Raw genomic sequence first — 25,794 nt, 5'->3', positions numbered from 1 at the left:
CATGGTGCAGCTAGACAATCTGAATGTAATAGGGCCACATTATCCAGTGGGGGAAGAAAACATGAGAGCTAGGCAAATGGATAGAAGGTTAAGATTTAGTGACAAAGCAGTAAAGAGGAAAGGAAGACACAGAGGATAATGATGGCAGTGAGGGATAAAGGAAAGGAGAAAGGAATTGGAAGGTGAAGGAGCAATGGATGGTGTGAGAGTGACAGGATGGAGAGAACTTTGGATTTTGTAAGAAGAACAACAGAGATACATTGGACTAAAATCTACTGGTGTCTAGGTAGTGTGATCAGAGCCAAAGAAACCAACGAAACATCAGAAAGCCACATGAGAAGGTAATCAGCTTTACGGAGGTAGCCCCATTGTTAAGTGAGGGAGGCCATGGGAGCCAAAACCTTCATATTTAATAAAGGACTTTGGCAGAAAAGGCAAGACCACAACCCTAGTAACCCCCTGAAGGGTTTTCCCCATCCATTCAGCAAAATCTGGCCTCAATCATCTTGAATTTTAAGTTATACTTTGCTTCCAAGAACACCTCCATGTTCAGACAATCTCTCAATCCCTGACCTGCCTAGTGGCACGGCCAAGGTTTCATTCAGAACTTTGGTTTGTTTCTTGGCAGCAAGTCGATTAGGAGGATGAGAGAAACTCACAGCATCTGTCTCTTTGTAAGCAATCTGCCTCACAACCGGTCACAACATTGACTTATTTTTACAGTGAGCTTTAGAATGACAGTCTGCTTTCTCCCCTCCCAATACAGCCTACAGCCTTTGTTGGCTTTTTTATTACCAGATTATACCAATTTAACCAGTGCCTCCTTCCCAAAAGGATGGAAAATAACAAAATTAGGTAGGGGATGACAGAGGGACGCAAAGACAGTTAAAGGAATGGGACAGAAGAGAGAGCCAGATACATCTAAAGACAGAAACGCAGCATGTCAGGCATCTGTGGTGACAGTAAATGGGTTAATGCTTCAAGTCAACCAAAAATTGTCTTCATAACTAAAAGGGGCTGGAGAATAGCAGTTTTTATGTTGTAGGCAGAGGTGAGGAGGTGCGAGTGGAACAGATTATGAAGGTGCGCAGAGCAAAAGGGAGTGTTAATGGTGGTAAAGGAAAAAAATGGGTGTGCGCTGCTGAGAGCAAAGCAAACATGACACAGCCTGGGGTGAGTAGGGGAAGGATGCAAGAAAATTGGAGGACGGAGGTCATCAAACGTTTTGTAATTCAGTAAGGAGTACTGGACATTGTAAAAGTGCCTCAGTGGAAAATATTGTTCCTCCAGCTTGCAAAGAATCCCTAGAGTGTGAAGTAGGCCATTCAGCCCATTGAGTCCACACTGACCGTCTCAAGAGCATCCCACCCAGCCTGATACCCCTACTCTGTCCCTGTAACCCTGCATTTCTCAGAGCTAATCCAACCAATCTACACATCAGCTGACACAATGGGCAATTTATGATTTACTGATGAATTTCTTATGCCCGAAATGTCAATTCTCCTGCTCCATGGATGCTGCCTAACCTGCTGTGCTTTTCCGGCACCACACTTGGACTATAGGTAATTTAGCATAGCCAATCCACCTAACCTACACATCTTTGGAACGTGGAAGGAAACCTACGTTCACACAGACAGCTACTCGAGAGTGGAATTGAATCCAGGTCCCTGGCAGCAATGCTAACCACTGAGCCACTGTGTGATTCCTTGCATTAAGCTTTATTATAACACTGTAGTAGGCTCAGGCTGGAAATGTTAGCACGGGAGCAAAGTGGTTTATTTAAACAGAAAGCAACTGGAAGATCGGGCTCTTTCCTCTGGGCAGAGTCCAGTATCCAGAGTATTTTGAGAACAACAGAATCAAGCAAGTGTGTGACCACTGGTGGGACGGTAAAAGCTGCAAAGGGATTTAATTTGATAAATATGAGAAACACAATCACAATAGGAGATCAGTCTGCATCTGTTTTTAGTTCCTACTTCACTGTTTTCCAAATTCAATTAAGGACACAAACAACAAGAGGGGCTTGTGTAATCAATACAGTACAAACTGATAACAGTTTTGCTGAAGTTAGCATTTTCTATTGTCAAACTCTAAGATTAGATTTTTACTTAGAGATAGGATGGGGAAGCAGCAGCAGAGAGAGAGAGCTGGATTGAAACTTGATCCACAGCTTGGAAGAATAGGCTTCCCTCAGGCCCTACAGAAATTAAATGGCAGGGCCTGAGTAACTGTTATTATCTTTTTCGTCTCCAGACTGCAGATTGGAAATTCCAGTGGTATGCTTTCTGACACCAGTCCACTACAAGACAGAGAGAAACTACAAATAAATTATAAACAAGGATGGGGCTAGAGATTGGGGGTTCAGGGTCGAGATCAGACGCCACATATGGTAGTTCACGCAGGTATATGTAACTAAGCGTGTGTTGCAGCTTTAAGGGTGGTGTTTTTTGCAAAGCTTGATATGCTAAGGATCAGGAAGTAAACCACATGACCCGCTGTTATGGGCAGTCTATCAGTAAGCATGCTAGCACAATGCTGCATGAATGGTCATATGTAACTACAAGCTGTAGATCAATCGGTTAATAATCCTGTTTGAGCTTTTCAGTAACGTGGATCCAGTCTACTCCATCACTATTATTTATCAGTAACACAAGGTAACAGTGCTGGTATGCAGCACTGGTAAATTTTTTTTGTGAAAAGAGAAGCCATGATGCAAACTTGAAAAACTCAGAAGGCCTCAGACAAGACTCAAAGCACTGCAGAAATAACATTTACATTGGGACCTCAGGGGAAAAAAACTGCAGGAACAGTTGGTGGTTGAATTATAACAGTATTTTAAAAAAACTCAACCTACAGCTCAAAGTTTTTTTTTGAAAACGTGGACATTCACAAAAGAGAGGAAGCATCAAAAAGATGACTACCAAATTTCAGAGAATGAATAAGAAGGTCACCAAAATTTTATTCAAGCTTAAGCTTTTAAACAAAGGATGGAGCAATGCTATTTAGACCTAACAGTTGCAGAATCAGATAAGCAAGTAGTGAAAAACAAAAACAGCCATTGGAAATGAGGGGTTGCACAGAGTCAATGCTTCATAGTATGTTTCAAGAGGACAAAGAGATCCTGCTAAACTAAGGTATACACTGGAAAATCAGCTTTGTATAAAAATAAACATTAGAATTCACCAAGTAAAGTTAATGTCTTATAGGCAACCCCTACAGAATTAACTGATCAGTAGATATCAATAAATAAGGGTGATGACTGTGATATATTAGAAGCTGAGCTACCGGAGTAGGTAATGGTAGACAGGCAGGAGGCTGGAACAACACTGCAAACCAGACAGCATCAGGTGGTGGAGAAGTCGGCGTTTGGGTGTAACCCTGAGTAAGTAATGGAACTCATTATAGCTTCAATACTTATCAAAAGACTACACAAAAAGACCTTAGAGGATAAGGTCACTATATTGACATATTACTTAAAGATGGTAGAAAATATGGAGCCATTGTTGGGCGGCACAGTGGCTTAGGGGTCAGCACTGCTGTCTCACAGCGCCAGGGACCTGGGTTCAATTTCACTCTCGGGTGACTGTGTGGAGTTTGCACATTCTCCCTGCATCTGTGTGGGTTTCCTCCGGGTGCTCCAGTTTCCTCCCACAGTCCAAAAATGTACAGGTTAGGTGAATTGGCCATGCTAAAATCCCCATAGTATCCAGGGATGTTTATGTTAGGTGAGTTAACCAGGGGAAATGCAGAGTTATAGTGATAGGGTAGGGGAGTGGGTCTGGGTGGGATGCTCTTTGGAGGGTCAGTTTTGACTTGATGGGCTGAGTGGCCTGCTTCCACACTGCAGAGATTCGATGATCTATAATTCTATGTCACCAAATAAAAACATCTGCAAGCATTTGGTCCAGTTGCTGGTATTCGCCAGGATACAAGAAGCAAACTGCATTGTGTGTAGTCTATAAAACCTTCTACAAAGTTGTCCTATGCTCCAGGATCTTTGCAAGTCACATGCTACAAATAAGTGAAAGTGAGGACTGCAAATGCTGGAGATCAGAATCAAAAGGTAAGCTGCTGGAAAAACACAGTAGGTCAGCATCCGAGGAGTAAGAGACTTGATGTTTTGGGCATAAGCCAGATACTGCGCTCCATCTCCAGTCATTTCTCCTGCCACTACTTGAACCTCTAAGGTTTGTGTATGGCAGCAGTGAGAGAAATTGGAAGTGAATTTATTGATGTGGTGTGTACAGACCCTCACAGCATGTGCAGCTTAGAGGGAACATTGATACTGCTTCAGCTATGCAAGGAATCTAGTTCCAAAGATACAACCTGAGACAAAACAAAAGCTTGTGTAGTATGCTGGCAGTGACAGCAGCACGTGTGTGCCAGAGATCTGTATAAATACAGGCAAGGTTTGCAGCAAGACTGACCAGAGAGAGGATTCAGAGTGGAAAAACCTTCAACCGGAAGATGAATCGTCTTTCTACATGATCCACACAGTCTATGATATTCACAAAGTCAAAATATTAGAATCTTTTGCTACTATGAGGACCAAATGCCCAAAGAAAATTGACAAAGATATAATCAAGACCAAATAATCTACTCAGGGGCTAGTGCAAGCATCCTACCAATCAGAATCTTGACAGCTAAGTAACTGGATGATTAATTGCGTACAATAGGACATCCATCACCTGCACTGGTACCTTGATGATAAATTGTAGTTATGGCAAAGCTATATGGAAACCACAAATATTTCTATGCTGCAAACAAGTAGACCAGCAATAGCATGATTACTAGCTGGCATAGATTCTACAGTGACCATTCACAAGATCACCAAGATACCAAACTGCAGAAAAGATCAAGGATACTTGCACCAAGTTAGTCCAGGACTTAAAATAGTTGTATCCATATAGATTCAGCACCATAGGTAGTGCTGTATTACGTTTTAGATAAGTTGCAATTCCATCAATGCAACCCTCCCACAACATGCAGTGAAACATAAGAACGAAGTAGGTGATGCGGAAAGTAATGGTTTAATCCATCATCTACACCATCACACAGACCAGTGCAATTTTATTAATGTGCATGCTTAGGAAAACAAAAAAAAGAGGCAAAACCAGGATGTTTTTGGAGCGACAACACCTAAACCTTTCCCAAAAGAGATGTGCAAAGAAAAATTCCAACATCAGAGAAACTGAATCCCAAGTTCACAGAAGTAAAATTCTTCTCCAATTGGACGCCAGATGCAAAAACTAGTCAAACTGAAAGAACTGCAGATGCTATAAATCAGTACTGAGTTCTGAGGAAGGATCATTGGACTCAACACATTAACTTTGATTTTTCTTTACTGGTGCTGCCAGACCTGATGAGATGTTTTCACAAAAGCTAGTCACTTTATTTGGCAAAAAAATAAGCAATCACTAATTGCAGAATAATATTTAAGATATTACTTCCTATCTCTCTCTCTCTTTGTCATTCAGGATCTGTTTCAGCAACATATGAAAAGGATGACAAAAAATATCCTGAAAGTGTCTGCATTGCTGATACTGCAGTAGGAGGCAGAATCTGAGAAGAGCATGACTGAAATCCCCATTCATTAATGACAGCTGTTTGTCATGTAGACTTGTCAACAACAAAAAATGCCAGGTGACAACAATGCCAAATGGGTTCTCAGAGGCACAGGACAAAACTTCTTGAAAAGCCAAGGGAGAATGGAGATGCTGCATGCTCGACATTCAGGTGTGGAATAACCAGTTCACAGACAAAAAGCCAGAATCATACATTCCACATAGGGAACACGGTTACCCACAGAGACATCCAAATGCGCAATGAGACTAGATCCTACAAAAGTCACACACCTAATGGTGCAGCACTGACGAGAAACAGAAGCCGACTTGGTGAACAATACAGTATTGCCATTGTGTGCAAAACAGAGTTAAAATACATTTGGATAATGAAGGTGGAGAAGACCATCAGCTCAGGGCACCTCAACATGCAGGAGACTCTATACGTATTCATCTGCAACCGTAAGTAGCAGTCTAAACTGTTAATAAATCCACTTGAGCTTTTCAAACAAACAGAATTCATGCTATTCAAGTAGTGTTACTTACCGATAACAAAAGAATTCACAACAATGGGGAAAATGGAAGGGTCAAAGTGGCGACCTGTTTGTTAATTTGCTATTTATTTTGATAACGGTGTTGATTCAATAAAGTAATAGGAAAGGCATTCAACTCCTGAATTTAACAATCCCTCGCCTTCATTTAGTTGCCAGGTTTCCAGAGGTCAGAAACCCAGTCAGGGATAAATCCAAAATTGTGCAGTGGCAGAGGCTGCCAGCCTCATCATATTTACACTGCCAGCCTGCCTCCTGGAAATGGGTTGGTTGCTCAACCACTGTCTAGTTTCCAAAACCAGAAGTGGTGAATTGGAGGTGGGTTGTGATCAAAATTAAGATTCTTATCACCTTAAGCCACTTACAACCCAAGTCTACTCTTGTTGTTGGAAAATAGTTAAAATTCTCTTCAAATATCACAAATTGAAAGTAAATCTTTTTGTCAACATTGTACATTTGTATCCAAAGTAAATATCATTTTGATTAAATTGCTTGTAGACTCTGCGATTAGCTTATCTAACTCGGGAAATATTTGGACACTAAGTTCTGAAAGGGACACATTGTTTTCTTACAAATATTATGCAATTGTCTCATAATGCAAACAAATAAATATTTCTGGTTTTGCAAGTTATAATGGAACTAAAGCAACTTTGACAAATGTGAATCATGGAGGTTGGTTCATACATAAAAACTATTCTGTTGGGAGAGGTTGAAACAGTTATGCCAAACTCTAAAAAGTAAAAACTAATATTCAAGCAAACCAAAATATACCTCAAAAAAAATTTATATTTCCTCTATAAAGGTATAAAAGTAAATCATCAATGGTTCTTTTAGAGGTATAAAGATGCTAATATTTCTATTGTAGTTGTCTACATTGAGTAAAATTCCATACCTGCGCTCTTGCATGTATGTCTCAAGTATCTTAAAAGCATGTTGTGACATCATTTACATCGCTTTCTTCAGAGAAATTCTCAACTGTATTACAGTCATAAATTCATCCAGAGCTCAGACTCAGAGGGCACTGAGTAATGATATGCCTTATTTGCCAGAGCGATTTATAACCAAGCTACATGATCAGTTTTTTTTTGGTGCGTACAAGCAATTTTAAATGCACACTCTTTTTATTTTTCTTTAAAAATGGACAGCTGTGTACACATGGTACCTTCGAGGGGTGATTTTGCGCTCAGCCTCTGTGAATGAACTATCTAGGTTGCTGCACAAATATGTGATCACTGGAAATACTATTTATGCCTGTTGTCATATGTAAGTCAGTAAGACGACAAATGCTGCAATTTATCATTTTTAAATTAAGTAACTTATCTGAAAGAATCATGGCAAAAAGTTTCAGGGCACCTTTAAGGTTGTAGAGAACAGTGGAGAAGACAAGATAAATCACATGTTATTGGTTATGCGATAGCAACTTTTTAAAATCCTAGAATGAACCACACTATGATCTGCACATTGTGGCCATGTGCGAGACCAAGCTCATTATGGATAAATGATCAATTAGCACTCAGTTTAGACACAAGCATGATAAACATAATTGGAAGGCAACAGTAGCAGTATGACTGTGATATTGAGAGTCAATAAATGCAGGAGTGAAAGGGTAATTATGCACGTTACTTTCACATAAATTTCCTCAAACTAACAAAACACTAACTTTCAAATAAGTTACTTAACATTTCAGTGAAAGGTTAAGGAAAATGTAAAAAAAAGTATAAGAAGGATATCATTAAGCTAGAAAGGGTTCAGAAGAAATTTACCAGGATGTTGCAGAGAATGGAAGATTTGAGTTATAAAGAAGAGCTGGATACGCAGGGATTTTTTTTCTCTGGAGTATAGATAGAGTTAAAGATAGTTGTCTTTTCCATAGTATGGGGGATTTCAAGACTAGGGCGCACATTTTTAGGTGAGAGGAGAGAGATTCTAAGAAGACATGAGGGGCAAATATTTTACACAGAGGGTGGTTCACTTTTGGAATGAAGTAATGGATACAGGTACAATTACAATGTTTAAAAGACATTTGGATAAGTACGTGAATAGGAAAGGTTTGGAGGGATATAGGCCAGGAGCAGGAAAGTGAGACTAGTTCAGTTTGGGATTATGGTCAATATGGATTAGCGGGGCTGAAGGGTCTGTTTCCATCCTGTATGACTCTATGACTCTATAAGTGCTTCATTCAGTCTCTATTGTTTCACTTAATACAATATTGGCAGATGTGTAAAAATCTGCAAATAATCACAGTCCAAGTAGTCACTCAAAGAGAACATTAAGAGCCAATAAAATTAGATTTAAAATAAGTTGTTCATAGAATCCCTACAGTGTGGAAACAGTCCTTTCAGCCCAACAAGTCCACACCAACCCTCCAAAGAGCAACCCACCCAGACTCATTCCCTAACCCTATATTTATCCCAACCAATGCACCTAACCTACACATCCCTGAACACTATTGCCAATTTAGTATGGCCAGTTCATCTAATCTGCACATCTTTGGACTGTGAGAGGAACCCAGAGGAAACGCACACAGACACAGGGAGAATGGGCAAACTCCACACAGACAGTAGCCAGAGGCTGGAATCAAACCCGGGTCCCTGGTGCTGTGAGGCAGCAGTGCTAACAACTGAGCCACCGTGCCCATGCCTGCTATAGAATCCTCAGCAGCAATCTGAGTTTTAAACTATGCTGTCAGGTTTCGATGGATACCCTCAGTTGACAGACGTTTATTGTTATTATTAGTATTAAGCAAAACAGCTGGGAGTGGATCCAGCTAAACCTTCTGCTGCTGTTTCCCAAACAAAGTCATGCATTTTCTCTGAACAAAGAAAGCATTCAAAATGAGCCATCCCGAGGAACAGTGCAGATGAAGCAGAAATGGATAAACTCAGATAAATCACAAGCCTGGGACAGTAATGACAAGGGGGAGGAAAAGGAAAAATAGCATTTCCCAACCAAAACTTGTAACCTAATCCCTGTCAAAAACTATTAGAAAAATAATGCTTAATTCCTATTGAAGGTCATGGACATTCCTAAAAGTACTAGGTGGGGAACTATTGTTTCTGGAATTTAGATGGTGATAGTTCTCATTTTTATAACTTGAGCAAAGATATTCTGTATATAATTCTTGCCAAAAGTGTGACTCAATAATTTAAAAATTGGTTTTCCGATTAATAATTTCTGGAAATGATAAATATCACAGATAGTCAAGCAATAAGAGGGAGAGAGGAAATAAATGCAATATGCATCACTATAGAAAACATACCGGGGAAACTAATAGGCCAAAGACTGATAAGTTCTCCGGACCTGATGGGAAGAATCCTCCTTAAAATAGGGAGCTACAGAGATAGTGTATCCACTGGTTGTAATCTTTGAAGAATCCGTATTTCTAGAAAATTCACAGAAAACCACCAGTGTAATAAAGAGGAAAGGAAATAATTATCACATAACTGTAGACCAGTTAACCTGACATATGTAATTGTTAAAATGTTAGAATCTATTTTAAAGAATGTAACAGCAGAGCATTTAGAAATGATAATATGATCAAACAGGTTTAGCCTGACCTCACAAAGGGGAAATCATGCCTGAATAACTTATTAAAATTCTTTGAGGAAGTAACAAGCAGGATAGATAAAGGGGAAGCGGTGGATTTCATATATTTGGATTTTCAGAAGGCATTTGACAAGGTACCATACATTACGCTACTTAGTAAAATAAGGGCCCATAGTATTGGAGCTCATATATTAGCATGGATAAATGATTGACTAACTAATAGAAGACAGTGCTTCCTTTTTCAGGATGGGAACCTGTATAGCGTGGAGCGCTACAGGGATCAATGCTGTGGGCACTATTTACAATATATATATTAATGACTTCAATGAGGAAACTGAATGCACAATGGCCAAGTGACAGATGACAGAAAATTCACTAAAGAGGAAGAAAACAATAACAAACTGCCGTTCCTAGATGTCACTGTAGAGCGAACAGCCCAATGGCAACTTCAAACTAGTGTCTACAGGAAAACGACACATACGGACCAAATATTGAACTACAGAAGCAATCATCCCAACATCCACAAACAAAGCTGCATCAGAACATTATTTCAATGAGCCAATACACACTGCAGCACAGAGAAACTGCACAAAGCAGATGAAAATCATCTGTACCATGTATTCAAAAAGAGTGGGTACCTAATGAACACAATCTGCCGATTTCTCAGCAACAAATCCAAACAAGCTGACAAAGCACGTCCAGAAACCCTAGCCACTCTCCCCTACATCAAAGACATCTCAGAAATGACTGCCAGACTACTTAGACCCTTTGGCATCATGGTAGCCCACAAACCCACCAACACACTAAAACAGCAGCTAATGAACTTGAAAGACCCTATAAAGACAAGCAAAACTAATGTCATTTACAAATACTGTGCAAGAACTGTAACAAACACTACATTGGACAAACAGGCAGTAAATTAGCCACCAGGATACATAAACTCCAACTAGCCACAAAATGACATGACCCTCTTTCACTACTATCCTTACATACAGGTAAGGAAGGCCACGACTTCAACTGGGACAACACATCCATCTTAGGACAAGCCAAACAGAGACATGCATGAGAATTCCTAGAAGCATGGCATTCCAACCAGAACTCTATCAACAAAAACATCGAGTTAGACCCCATCCACCACCCCCTGAGAAAAAGAACAGGAAATGACATCACCACAGGAAATGACATCACCACCCAAAGAAACCCAAACATATAAATAGAAAGCAGGAATCATGTACACTGCTTTGCCTGAGGCCCACTGAAGATGTTACCTAGTAGGGTGACAAAACGGCTGGAAATGAACCTTCCAGCTCAGCGAGCAAGCCTACATCCAGATGACAGAAAAATAGGTGGGAAGGCAAGTGCTGAGGATGACCTGGCATTGGAAGAGTGGAGGACTGCTGAAAAGCTCACCTATCTTTGTTGCAAACCTCATCCTTCCCCTGCAACTTCTCTCCCATCACACTTAGCTATGTCTGGCCTCAGACTGACAGTCAGCTCTCAATGGGCAAGGCTTCTGCAAACCACCCCAGATCCTTGATCCTGGGAAAGACCCACTGCTCTCCTTAAGTGCCCTAGTAGCACTTAATTCCATAGATTCTCTTAAAAAAAATATTGGGCTCTTTCCTGCTCTGAAACTGGCTGGCAGGATCCTTATAGCTTCCATTAAACCCAGCTCATTATGGCAAAACGAAAGCATCAGTAAGAGATTTTTTTTTCTAACACATAAAATTAATAGAATTAACCCAGAAACACCCATTCAGTTTGTATGGTCCATTCCAACATTTTTGATTCACTTGAACCTCCTCTTGTTTCTCCCCATAACTTTACTACTAATCATAAGCATACGCACTAATAGGTTCAAGAACAGCTTCCTCCCTGCCTTGATTAGAGTGACTCTCTAACTTCAAATAATGTTGGTCTTATTAATGTTGATCTTGCTTCATGTACATCTTGTGCAGTGTAATTTGTATTCCTCACTCTGACCAAGTTCTTTTCACCCTACGATTTGTATATCCTTGCTTACTATGATCTGCTTGTACTGCTCGCAAACAAACCGTGGGCAGCACAATGGTCAGCACTGCTGCCTCACAGCGCCAGAGACCTGGCTTCAATTCCCGCCTCAGGTGACTGACTGTGTGGAGTTTGGACATTCTCCCCGTGTCCGTGTGGGTTTCCCCCCACAGTCCAAAAATGTGCAGATTAGGTGAATTGGACATGCTAAATTGCCTGTAATGTTAGGTTAAGGGGTAAATGTAGGGGAATGGGTCTGGGTCAGTGTGGACTTGATGGGCTGAAGGGCCTGTTTCCACACTGTAAGTAATGTAATCTAATCTTTTCACTGCAGTTGGGTATACTTGATAATAAATCAAATCAATCATCAGTTCTTTTCTTTCTCATATACCTGCTTGCTTCTCCTAGCTAGTTATTTCTGTGTAGATGTTATCAAAACTTTTAGCAATTTTAAAGACCTCGACAATATTAGGTTATCTCACTCCACTGCTCAATAAAAAAATGATACTCAGCCAGTTCATCCTTTCTGGCTAGATATTCCTCTCAGCTCTTATCTTATTCTTGCAGATTATTTTGCACAAAGTTCAGGACCTCTATATAATAATGGTAACTACTTTAAATATACTTGCACAACATACCATTAACTATGTTGGATCTCTGATGCTGTATTGAATGATAACAATATAGTAATTTGTTTCATAGCTAAAGAACATAGAATATAGACCAGTACAGCACAGAACAGGCCTTTCAGCCTACGATGTTGTGCTGAACATGTACACACACAATTTACTGCCTTACATGTGCTTGTCCAGCAGTCGCTTAAATGTCCTTAATGTCTCTGACTCTACTACCACCGCTAGCAGTGCATTCCACACATCTCTGTGTAAAGAACTTACATCTGACATCTCCCCTACACCTTCTTCCAATCACCTTACAATTATGACCCCTCGTGACAGCCATTTCTGCCCTGGGGAAGTCTCTGGCTACTCCATCTATGCCTCTCATTACCTTGTATACCTTTATCAAGTCACCTCTCTTCCTTTTCTGTCCAGTGTGAAAACCCTAGCTCACTCAACCTTTCTTGATTAGACAAGTTCTCCAATCCAGGCAGTATCCTGGTAAATTTCCTCTGCACCCTCTCTAAAGCATCTACATCCTTCCTATAATGAGCTGACCAGAACTGGAAGCGATATTCCAAGTGTTGTTTAACCAGGGTTTTATAGAGCTGCAGCAAAACCTCACAGCTCTTAAACTCAATCCCCATGTTAATGAAAGCCAAAACACCATGTGCCTTCTTAACAACCCTATCAACTTGGGTGAGAATTTTGAGGGATCAATGTACCTGGTTCCCAAGATTTCACTGTTCCTCCACATTGCCAAGATTCCTGTCTTTAACCCTGTAGAAGTTAGGATCAATGCTGTTTCATTCAGTTAACTACAGTAGTGCACGATAATGGACGTGAAACTCAATTTTATTATGGTCCTGCAAGAAAATGCCAAAAACTATTGGGGCTCAAGCAAGGGTGACACGATGGTTCAGTGGTTAGCACTGCTGCCTCACAGCACCAAGGTCTCAGGTTTGATTCTAGCCTTGGATGGCTGGCTCTGTGGATTTTGCACATATTCCCCGTGTCTGCGTGGGTTTCCTCCAGGTGTGCTGGTTTCTTCCCACAGCCAAACATGTGCAGGTCAGGTGAATTGCCCATAGTGTTAGGTGCATTAGTCAGAGGGAAATGGGTCTGGGTGGGTTACTCTTTGGAGGGTCGGTGTGGACCTTTTGGGCCAAACGCCCTGTTTCCACGCTGTAGGGAATCTAATCTAAAAACTCATTCTTTAGCATTTACCCCAGTTAAAGAAAGAACTTTCATTTATATCGCGGCTTTTTGCAAGTTCAAGATATTTAAAATATCTTAGATACCATAGAGTACTTCAACAGTCATGTTTTTCTGGTTCTTCATGGGAGTTAACTTTTGACATCGTTACACAATGCCTACATTGTCCATCCTGTTACTTGCTTATATCTATTTGGGACTGATGTTGAGCAATATATAACGAATTGTAATTTTGGCCATGTTTGCAGGATCTGGATTGTGACATTTTGCTGCATTGACAAAAGCAGCAAAAATAAAACCTTGATGGAAGAATGCTAATAGGTATATCACCTAAACTCAGTAAATCCACACACCTCACAATGTTGCTCTACAGTTGATTTAACAGTGGGCTCAGGAATCATAGTCAGTTACATCGCCCTGGTCCCTTAAGAGTTATACATTCAAGCACCATTAGACTATAAGAAATAGGAACAGGAGTAGATCGCTCAACCACTATAGCCTGCTCTTCCATTCAATAGGGTCATGGCTGATCCAACATTCTTCATGTCCACTTTCCTGCATTTTTCACACAGCTCTTTCATTCTCCAAATGATCAAGAATCTGTCTAATGCAGCATAAAATAAATTACTGAAACCCAACAACAGTTATAAGCACAAGTCTGTACTGTTAGTCACTGACTAACTGCACAATTATATGTATCCTACCTCTTTTTCCAAGTTAAATGTAGATGGTAGTGATCAATAAAGATAGCCATGAGCTGTTTTATATCCCTTAAAGTATTGCTCTGCCCAATTTTTAGTTTCTATATCTACAATCGGCCTCTGGTGAATACTCAGAATCAAGCTTTGAGTGACATAAACAACATCTCCGCCACATACATACCAAAATGATATCATATCAAAGCACATTTCAGGCCCTGAAAGTGCTGCCTAATTATCAAAGAAAGGCATGACAAAAATCTGTTCTCAAATACTGTTTCTTGGAAATGTGAGTACATCTGAGCCAGCCAACTATCAAATTGATAGAACCTCACCCTAAAGTTCAACAGCAGACTTAACAAGCTTTTGTGTTGCAACCGCACATTCAAGAATTCCAACTAAAACAAGCTCACGTTTGAATCGAATTACTGAAAAGCATGTGTTATCGAAAGCGGTTACACAGAAATTAAATTACATATTCGAATGCCAGTCTTGCTGTCCAGAATTATGTCCTAACCACTGACTATAGAATAGTTAATAAACGCAAAGTCATCTTGTCCCTCTTTATTAAAAGGAGACAACAAAATAACAAAATTGGAAGGATAAAATAAAATGCAATTCTGTACTTGGCTTAAATAGTTTACTTCATAAATATATTCTGCTCATTCTTACTGAGCTGTTGTTGGGTAGGAAGGTCGACTTTTTTTGTACATTTTTTATACGTTTGGTTTGTAATTGACAGTTTAAGTTAAATAATTGTCAGCTTTCAGCAATGTTTTAGCAAGGCCTCCAGTTGTCATAGAGTCAAAGATGTACAGCACGGAAACAGACTCTTCGGTCCAACTTGTCCATGCTGACCAGATATCCTAAATCAATCTAGTCCCATTTGCTAGCACTTGGCCCATATCCCTCTAAAGCCTTCCTATTTATATATCCATCCAGATGTCATTTAAATTCTGCAATTGTACCAGCCCCCACCACTTCCTCTGGCAGTTTATTCCATACGCGCATCATCCTCTGCATGAAAATGTTGCCTCTTAGGTCAAATGAGCAGTTAGGCTTAATTAAGAAATAGTTGAAAGTGGACCCTCATTAAATGAACCAGATAAGCCACATAAAATTAGCCATCACCTGAAAACAAGGTAAAAACAATGACTGCAGATGCTGAAAACCAAATACTGGATTAGTGGTGCTGGAAGAGCACAGCAGTTCAGGCAGCATCCAACGAGCTGCTTGTTGGATGCTGCCTGAACTGCTGTGCTCTTCCAGCACCACTAATCCATTACCTGAAAACAGCATAGCTTAGAACCGATGTCCAGTGGAGGGTGCTCAGGTGTGCAGTGGAATCCCATCTACATGTAGCCCTGCTCAGATGGAATTTCACTTTGGCTCAGGGTCTTGAACCTCCCTCAGAAGCCTGTGTCCCACAACCTGAGCCACCTCCTGACAATGTGTAATGGGACAAAGAAGCAGGCTCTGCATAGTCAGTATGAGAAGCTAGGCTCGAAATTAAGAAGCAGAACTTCAAAAAGGTCATAATTTCTGTGTTATTGCTTGCGCAAATTGGCAAAGGCAAGTAGGATTACAGTGATAAATGCATGGCTCAAAGACTGGTTTAGGAGAAGAGAGCTCTGTTGCATAGGGAACTGGCAGCGCTTTTGGGGACAGTGAGTTCTATTCCAATGATACAATCTACACCTGACTGTGTTGGTATTAGAGCCAACCATGTAACTAGAGAAGTAGAGGAGATTTCAAACTAAATAGTGGAGACAAGTGATTGGATTTTGGAAAACAGTAGGAAAACTTCCTTCTTTGGGAATCTAAATAGTAGTGTCAAATCCAAAGGAGAAGTTGGGAGATAATAAACGGTGATAGAAAGGGGCAGTGGGTACAAATCTAAAAGTTAACCAACAGGTAAGATTAGAATTTACAGAAAAGTAAAAGGATAAATCTAAAAGCACTGTATTTTAGGTACACAACATGCAAAACAAAATAGATGAACTGAGAGCACAAATAAAATTGAATAAGTACAATCTAGGAGCTATTACAGAGATATAATTACAGAATGATATGGATTGGGATATGAATCTTGAAGGTTTCGGTACATCATGAATAACCAGAAACTAGGAAAAGGTGAAGACATGGCTTTGGTAGTTAGTAATAAGAGCAATGACCTCAGTTAGGAAACCAAGATTCAGAAACAGTTTGAGTAGAATAAAGGGGTATAAAGACAGAAATTATTTGACAGTGGTGCACAGACCCCCTAACAGTAACCACATGGTATATAGGAGCATAAAGGAGGATAAAATGATACATTTCAGAAAGGCATTGTGATAATTGCAGGAGATTTAATTTACATATATTGAATGGAAAGTCAAAAGGGCAAAAATGGTTTAGGTGAGGATTTTGTAGAATGTTTTCAGATAATTTCTTAAAACAGCATGTTGTGGAGCTGACCAGAGAACTGGCTCTACTAAACCTGGTATTGTGCAATGTGACTGAATTAATGAATGATCTTACAGTGAATGTAATCTTAGCAGTGCTCATATGACTGAATTTTACATTCACTTTGAGGGAGAGGAATGGGTCTAAGACTATTTTCGTAAATTTAATTATGGGACTAAGGACGCCGATAAAACTGGCTAAAGTGAATCATCAAATTAGGGTCAACGATACATCAATAGAGATGCCATGGCAGATATAGATTCACACAGTGCAGAAATGGCCCTTCAGCCTATTGACATAACTACCAATAAAAATGCAGTAATCCTGACTTCCTGCACTTGTCCCATATCCTTGGATGTTCTGATATTTGAAATGCCCATCCAAATATTTTTAAAATGTTATAAGGTTTCCAGCCTCCACTACATTCCAAGGCAGTGCATTCCAGATTCCCACCATCCGCTAAATTAAAAAGCTTTTTCCCAAATCCCCTTTAATTTCCTGCCCCTTACCCTAAAGCTACGTCCTCTTGTGATTGACTCCTCAACCAAGGGAAACAACTGCTTTCTATTCACTCTGTCCATACCCATCATGATCTTATACACCTCAATCATGTCTCCCCTCATCTTCCCACCCTCATCCTAAGACTTCTCTGCACTAAAGAAAACAATTCAAACCTATCTAGTCTCTTCTTATAGGACTCAATTTCTACATCCGAGGTAACATCTTGATGAACCTCCTTTGCATCCCTTCTAGTTTTATCACGTTTTTCCTATAGTGAGGTGACCAGAACTGCACACAGTACTCTATCTGTGGCGAGACCAACGCTCTGAATAATGTTCCAACATTACCTCTTTGTTCTTATACTCTATGCCATGACAAATGGAAGCAAGCATCCCATATGCCTTCTCAACTATCTTATTCACATGCTGTTCCAACTTCAGGGATCTGTGAATAATTACCATAACATCCCTGTTCCTTTAAGCTACTCAATATCCTGCCAACATCAGGGGATATTTCATAAAACACAACAATACATTCCAATGATTATAAAATTGGACACATTATGTGGTTAACTAGAAACAAGAAAGATATTGTCAAATGAAAAGAAAAATCATGTGGTTGTCCAAAGACAGGTGCCAGGTCAGAAGGAGATTGGACACGCAAAGTTGCCATAGTCCTACTGGACTAAAGGACTGTTCTCTCATTTGAGAGAGATGACTGCTGGTCGATTAACCCAAAGGTCACCATGCCACAGGTTAGTGGGGAGGTTGGGGAGAGTCCTTTATGGTAAACTCAGCCAGAGGAGAAATTCAACACATGCTGTTGGTGTCATTCTACACTGCAAGCCAACTGTCTAACAAGCTGAGCTAACTGACTTCCTAGAAGATTGGATAGAATGTATAAAAAAAGCAAAGAATGGCCAAAAATATTATTAAAAAGGAAACAACTAAAAAAAAAGAAAAAGCTAGCCAAAAATACAAAAAAAAAGATGGCAAGAGTATCTACAAATATTTAAACAATAGTCAAAGTGTGTGTTGATCTTGTAAAAACTGAAAATGGTGAATCAACAATGGAAAATAAGGAAATAGATTAATTAACTTGGTGTTTTGCAACAGTGTAGGAGGATATAAATCTCAGAAGCAGCTATAAATCCTTGTTGTGGTTCTGTTCGCCGAGTTGGGAATTTGTCTTGCAAACGTTTCGTCCCCTGTCTAGGTGACATCCTCAGTGCTTGGGAGCCTCCTGTGAAGCGCTTCTGTGCTGTTTCCTCCGGCATTTATAGTGGCCTGTCTCTGCCACTTCCGGTTGTCAGTTCGAGCTGTCCGCTGTAGTGGCCGGTATATTGGGTCCAGGTCGATGTGTTTGTTGACAGAGTCTGTGGATGAGTCTGTGATAGAGTCCACAGACTCATCCACAGACTCTATCAACAAACACATCGACCTGGACCCAATATACCAGCCACTACAGCGGACAGCTGGAACTGACAACTGGAAGCGGCAGAGACAGGCCACTATAAATGCCGGAGGAAACAGCACAGAAGCGCTTCACAGGAGGCTCCCAAGCACTGAGGATGTCACCTAGACAGGGGACGAAATGTCTGAAAGACAAATTCCCAGCTCGGCGAACAGAACCACAACAACTAGCACCCGAGCTACAAATCTTCTCCCAAACTTTGAACTATAAATCCCTCAGAGGAGGAACTCTGGAAAATTACAATCACCAGAGAAGTAGTATATTTTTGAAGCTCCAGGCTAACAAATGTCTAGATCCAGAATTGTGATGGCAGGTGTACCTCAAAATGGAATGTTAGTGTACAGTATCAATTTTGAGCAACTCTTTGTTGGGAACTTGGTGCATCTTTGTCTTAATCTTGGAGAAGCAAGGCTGAGCAGCTTTCCTCAGTTATGTTATGTAGGTAGATAGCTTCTGTAAAATGATCTAAAGACATACATCAGCAGCAAGAAGAAGAATGTGACAAAGATTGTCAGTGCCAGATCGCAGCCCTGGTTGAGCTCACTGCAGATCTCAAAGATTTTCAGTGTTGTCCCGTTATAGCTGACCTTATGGATAATGTTGTCATCGAAAGGGGAGATCACATTGAACAGCTTTAGAAGTTAGGTAATTTTCTCCAGCAGCTTAAATAGACAGGCTCTGCTCATGTGGTCAAATCCCTTGCTTAAATCAATGAGGGCTTAGAGAGTCTGGGTTATAAGGCTAGGCTGGATAACCTGGGACGTTTTTCATTGGAGCAGAGGAGGTTGAGAGGTAACCTTATAAAGGTTTATAAAATCATGAGGGCTATAGATAATATGAATAGTGAAGATCTTTTCCCTAGGGTGGGGGAGTTTAAACTAGGAGACCTATTTTAAAGATGAGAGGAAGAAGATTTAAAAGAGACCCTGAGGGGCACCTTTGCACACAGAGAGTGGTTCATATGTGGAATGAATTGCCAAAGGAAGTGGTAGATGTAGATACATTTTCAACATTTAAAAGACAGGAAAGATTTAGAGGGATATAGGCCAAATGCAGGCAAGTGGGGCTAGTTTAGTTTGGATGTGTTGGACTGAAGGGTCTGTTCCTGTGCTGTATGACTCTATGACTGAGCAATTCCCCTAATAGGGCTGACAAGCTCCTCATAGAACTGGAAGGGTGACATGGTTATTCTCTATTTAGAAGTTAAGAATCAGATCAAAATCAATGGCTTCACAGACAGGACAAAGCCATAAAATACTTAATTGTTTTACGTGTTCTAGTAATGATAACTTCATACATTCCAAGTTTGTACATAATATTTTCCTCTCCACATTTTTCTTATCAAACAGACTCAAATTGTACTGATGATTAAATGAGGTTTAATTTCTTACTGCATAGATTGTTGAGACTTTGTCAGTGGCCTCACCTTCATGTTGTCAGATATTGCATCTCAAAAGGTGAAAATATATGCTTATCTAAGTGAGTTATTACTTCAATGCAGACTTATGCTAGCAGTCCAACAGCTTAATGAATTATATTAATGCAGACACAATACTTAAAAGTGTATATTCTGTCAAGTGCTTCCCTACTTGGAAAGGTCACAGTTTCATCAAAAAAGCTAAAGAGAAAAAGCCGAATAATCATAAAATACTACAAAGGAGACCATTCTGTCCAATAAGGCAGTACCATTTGTTTCAAATAACAATACAGCTAGTTCTCAATTCCCTCATTTTCTACTTTAGTTACTTATCCAAGTTCCTTTATGGAAGTTCAATCGAAAAATGAAATTCACTCTCACTTTCAAATAACCCATTATCAAATAATCAGCCTACCTGGGAACAAGAGTTCAATTAATTGGCTCACTCAGGAGATGATACAGGGAGATGAATAAGAAACTTATAACATGCTAGGGTATGTGTGCAGAAAGCGATTCGATTTACCTGGACAGTGATCTGGACTTGCTAAGGGCTTTGCTAATCACCAAAGAAGGTGCTGACTGTCGTCTCTGGGCTAGATTTTTCATTATCTGCATTAAAGAGAAAAAAGAAACAAAGATACAGTTATCTGCTTTAATTTTTTTATCCTTAGTTATATTTGTACTAGGAAATTCAAAGTTCATAAACTAATCAGCATTAACAATTCAAACGATAGCAGGATAGCAGTTCGTGGGCTTTGTTATAAACACCAGTAACTCAGTGTAACAAAGTCAGAGTAGCAAGTTCTGAAAGTTTGATGCAAGCTGAAGAATATTGATGGGAGGTGGTGGTATTGTCACTGGATTAGCAATCCAGAGACTCAGTCTAAAGTGCTGGGGACATGCGTTTGAATTCCATGATGGCAGATTCAGAGACTTGAAGTAACTTAATACATCTGGAATTAAAACCTAGTGAAAACATTGTTGATTGTTGTAAAAACATATTTGGTTCACTAATGTCCTTTGGCAAAGGGAAAGCTGCCAAGCTCACTTGGTCTGGCCCCAATGCAACTCTAGATCCAATGTGATTAACCACCCTCTGCTACTCAATTATATTTAATCATTACAAAGTCTGATAAAAAGCATCATCCTGAGAGAATGAATATGGCCCAGACACCACAATAACCAGCCCTAACTCTATACTGTTAGTGGGACAGGGCATAGCCATGAAAGGCAGCAAAACAATGTTTTACATTTGGGAAGGAATCCAGACTCCACAAAGCTTCAGTTTCAGGTCAAACACAAGCAAGAATACCTCCTCCCGATTAACACCCACCATTCACTTCATCTGATCAATCAGTTTTCCCATGTTGAACAGCATTTGGAGGAAGCATTGGTGGAAGCGTAAAGAACATACTCTGGGTGGGGTCTTCATTGTCCAACACTAAGACTGGCTCATTAGCACTGCTACTGATTGGTCGATTCCTAAAGGATGTAGCTGCTTGACTGGGTCTGTGGCAGGTGGGAAGGGGACCAACAAGATGGAAAAAACATACTCTCAAGTCTACCTTGAACAGATGCATCTGTGCATGACAGCATTGGCAGCAGTGACCACTATACAGTATTCATGGAGACCAAGTCCTCTCTTCACATTGAGGATACCTTCCATTATGTTGTGTGGCAATGCCACCATACTGATTGGGCTAAATATTGAGCAAATCCAGCAACTAACAGCTCTTTTCTCATATGCTTACTTCTCTAATATTGTTTTACACCTCCCCTCTGAACCTTTTGTGATCCTTTGATGCTCAATTGTATTTTCTACCTGAATCTGTCAGAAGCATACTATTGAATGAATAACCTTAAAAAGAAATTCAATTAAGAATGTATAAATCCCTCCTTTAAATGTGTTAATTGATTTTAGCAAGGTTTCTATCATATTGCTGTCAACACTGATCTCAGTTCAAACGTTAGAATTAACCTTATGGAGACTGTTAACTAAATTCAGATTCTAAATTTTAATGTCACGTGTACTCAAGTACAGTGAAAAGTGTATAACATCACCACAATTGGCACCATTTTAGGTACCAGGGAGCAAAAAAAATCGGTACAGAGCAGTAAGAGAAACGAGAGTTAAAAGGTTAAGCGGTACTTCATAGAAAAATAGAAAAATGCGAAAGTAAGGTAATAGTTAACATTAAAGTCTTTCATACTAAAGTGGGTCATGGAGCATTTTACAAATAATTTATACTTGCATTGAAAAATGGTTGGAATATTCTATCCTCAAGCCAACATAAGTCCTCTGGCATCATTTCTTCATAAGTCCAGTGTATGTCGAAAGACTTTTCAATATTGCTGCTGCAATAAAGTTCAGTCTGCTAGGATGTCCGCGTTCCAACTACCAAAGCAAACCCTCTTCAACTAGCTCAAGGAAGGCACTCAAATGAGAGGAGAACAAAGGGTACTTTTCAAAGACTCCTTGGAAACTTCCCTCAAGAAATGTTACGTAAATGTTAATGCATGGGAGATCATCACTCTGAAGAAACACCAGTGAGAAGGAATGCAATTATTCAATAATACACATGTTGGCAAGAGGATGTACGGAAAAGGAACCAGAGAAAGGAATGCCAACAATCTAAAGGCCAAGGACCACTTCCACTCCCAGAAACACCTGCCAAAAGTGTGGTCAGAAATGCAGCTCCAGGATCAGGCTCATCAACCACACAAGGACCCACAGAATAGTTAAAGAAACATACCGACTTCTACACACAAGTTTAGACTATTTATCATTTTAAAAGATTGGAATTAAAATAAGTGAATATCTACTGCTCAGTTATGAGTCAGATACAAAGCTGCAAATGTTTATCTCTAACTAAACCACCTTTTTAAAGAAAAAGAGTGAAAAATTACTAATCCAATACCAGAAATTGCAGTATCATCGAGAGTCAGAATAACGGGCATTGCTGAATTGCGTTGATAGCTGCTTTCAATCCACAGGTGAGAAAACCTTCAGAGAGAACTTTACTCAAAAAATATTATATACAATAAATGTTGATATTCTCAAATTGATTTAGTTTAATATTGACGTAAACTATTATTGCCATCATGCAATGTGCTAACAGTAACAGTAAGATAAATGTTCTTCTTCTGTAATGTAAATTTCTGCTTCTATTGTGTGCATTAATGTAATAAACTTGATATGGTAAGGAAGTGCTTCTGGCATGATCACTATGCTCAGATCACAAAAGTTTCAGCCAGTACCTAGGACTCCTAGTATATTTTGTGTGACATATTCATTTTGTCCTGATTTTTGTTGATGCAAATTGCCCTATTGCAACTTAAGCAGGTAATAATTACAATTAACAGTTAAAGTTGTTTCCACTAGAGTTTAGAAGAGTGAGGGATAACTGAATTGAAGCATATAAGATGCCGAATGGTCTTAATGTTTCTTCTTGTAGGTCATTCCAGAACTAGGAGCATTGTTTCAAATTAGGGTTATCCTTTAAGTACCACAAAGGAAGGGATTTTGTTTTCCTCTCAGATGGTTGAGCAATTTTGGAACTCTTTGCCTCAGAAGGCGGTGGAGGTGCAGTCATTAAGACAGAGGTAGATAGTTTCTTTTCAGGCAGGGGGATGAAAGGATGTTGGGCTAGATGGAAATGTGGAATTCAATCAGAAACAAGTCTGGCACTATCTCATTGAATGGTAGAGCAGACTTGAGGAGCAAAATGATTTACTTCTGATTCTAATGTTCACAATGTATAACAGGTTTAATTTTTCTAGAGAAAAGCAGCAGAGACTAGAAAATAATTTTGGCAAAACAATGTGTGATCATACTAGATTATTTTAACAGCAAAACATTTTATAAATTTTAATTATATGCTGTTAAATTGCACAAGTCCATAGACTTTCTTGTTTCACATCATAGAGGTGAAACTCATTTTGGATATTAGATTAGATTAGATTACTTATAGTGTGGAAACAGGCCCTTCGGCCCAACAAGTCCACACCGCCCCGCTGAAGCGTAACCCACCCATACCCCTACATCTACATTTACCCCTTACCTAACACTATGGGCAATTTAGCATGGCCAATTCACCTGGCCTGCACATCTTTGGACTGTGGGAGGAAACCGGAGCACCCGGAGGAAACCCACGCAGACACGGGGAGAACGTGCAAATTCCACACAGTCAGTCGCCTGAGGCGGGAATTGAACCCGGGTCTCAGGCGCTGTGAGGCAGCAGTGCTAACCACTGTGCCACCGTGCCGCCCACATATTGTGGGAGCTAAGGATTCCTCCTTTTCGATTCGACACTGTTTACATTCTTAAAGCACTGAAGGAAAACATCAGCCTCTAAACAATCCACAGTCAATGCACAGAATATTCCTGAACTAATTGCATTCCTTCTGCTCAGGAAAAAAATACCTGAAAACACTATGCTTTTTAAGTGCCATATTGGCTGGCAGCCATTAATAACACTGTAGATTTTTAGTAGTTTGCTTCACCTGATCCTGATTGCTCCTTATACTAATTGATCATCGAATATTTTTAACATTCAGATATTCCATTCTTTGAAGGAAATTTTTTCAGCTTTCCTTGAAATGTTGCATGTTGTTTATTACACAGAAACATGCTCCACTTGCTGTGAGGAATGCTTGGACATTCTCTCTACTTTTCAAAATTATACAGTTTTCTATTATTTGCTGTTTCCTTATATTACTGTGAATATATAAAACAGATGCTGTTACCTATGAAAAACACTTTCTTTGAAACACCACCACCATATATTAATGAAATAAGAAAAAAAATCCATGAAATAACTGCAAAAATTGACTTTGCCCAATAAGTACAAGTTACTTTGAGCCTAGAACATATTTTTAGTTGTAATGGTTTGACAGAAGGTTCTATTTACTGAGCAATCCTGCACTACCTTCATGTACATACAATGTGTTTCCTGCTATTAGACCAAAGGAAAAGAGCTTTTGCTTTGGAAGCCTGCTCATCAATTCAATTAGATCATGTCTGATCCATATTCCATTGTTAGTTAATCTCACTCTTTAGTTCCTTATACCTTAGTATTTTACCCTAAATCTGGAATGATTTCACTCAGACCCTGATCTTATCTGCCTTCCCTTACACTGGGATACTGTTTAAGAGACAGCAAGAGAAAGTCAAGTATGCACTGTTTGAGAGTCATCTGATAATGAAAACAATATTACTGTTGTTAGCTGCTTGTTCACTCTAAAAGCCACAGGCGTGTGTGTCTGTGTATGTATGGTTGTGGCTCCAATGGGAGTGGGGAAGGGAATAAAGAAAAGAACACTAATATAGAAATAACTATTCTGCAGAAAATTTCATTTAAAATTTGGTAGGAAGTGTTCTATGGACCATAAAGAAAAACTGAACAGCCATACAGCCAGCAGGTCATTTCAGTCCCCTCACTTCAGAAGATTTGTTTTACCTTCTGATCTATATTAATACTCAGGAAACTACTGGAGAAGATTAAGGAATATAAAATTAATAGAAGGGCAGCAAATTGGATTAAAAACTGGTTTGCAAGGGAGAAGAAAAGAGTATAATTAAGGGGAGTTTCTCAGAATGGTTGCCAGTGAGTAAGCATATTCAACAGAGTTCTGTTCTTGGATTGCTTCTGTTCACAGTGTACATCAATAATGTGGGTTGAAGGTTAGTTTTCCAGATGATACTGAACTATTGATATAAATAATTCTAAAATTCAATTGAAAATGCAATGAGTTACTGCT

General features: G+C 39.6%; 1 protein-coding gene across 2 annotated transcripts in view; it reads right to left on the bottom strand.

Annotated features, from left to right (window-relative positions):
* Positions 1-25,794, bottom strand: part of arhgap20 (Rho GTPase activating protein 20) — a 105,212-nt gene that overhangs the window by 75,637 nt on the left and 3,781 nt on the right. The window contains exon 2 of one of the 2 annotated variants that reach the window (XM_072577445.1): positions 20,558-20,643. The exons of the other annotated variant lie outside the window; for it this stretch is intronic. Coding sequence (XP_072433546.1) covers positions 20,558-20,643 — 86 coding nt within the window. The remainder of the gene's footprint in view (positions 1-20,557; positions 20,644-25,794) is intronic. 2 annotated transcript variants of the gene reach the window in all.

Source organism: Chiloscyllium punctatum, chromosome 9 (assembly GCF_047496795.1).
Source record: "Chiloscyllium punctatum isolate Juve2018m chromosome 9, sChiPun1.3, whole genome shotgun sequence".
Taxonomy (NCBI): Eukaryota; Metazoa; Chordata; class Chondrichthyes; order Orectolobiformes; family Hemiscylliidae; genus Chiloscyllium; species Chiloscyllium punctatum.
Note: the sequence above shows the minus strand (reverse complement) of the source record. Positions and strands in the feature narration are given on the sequence as shown.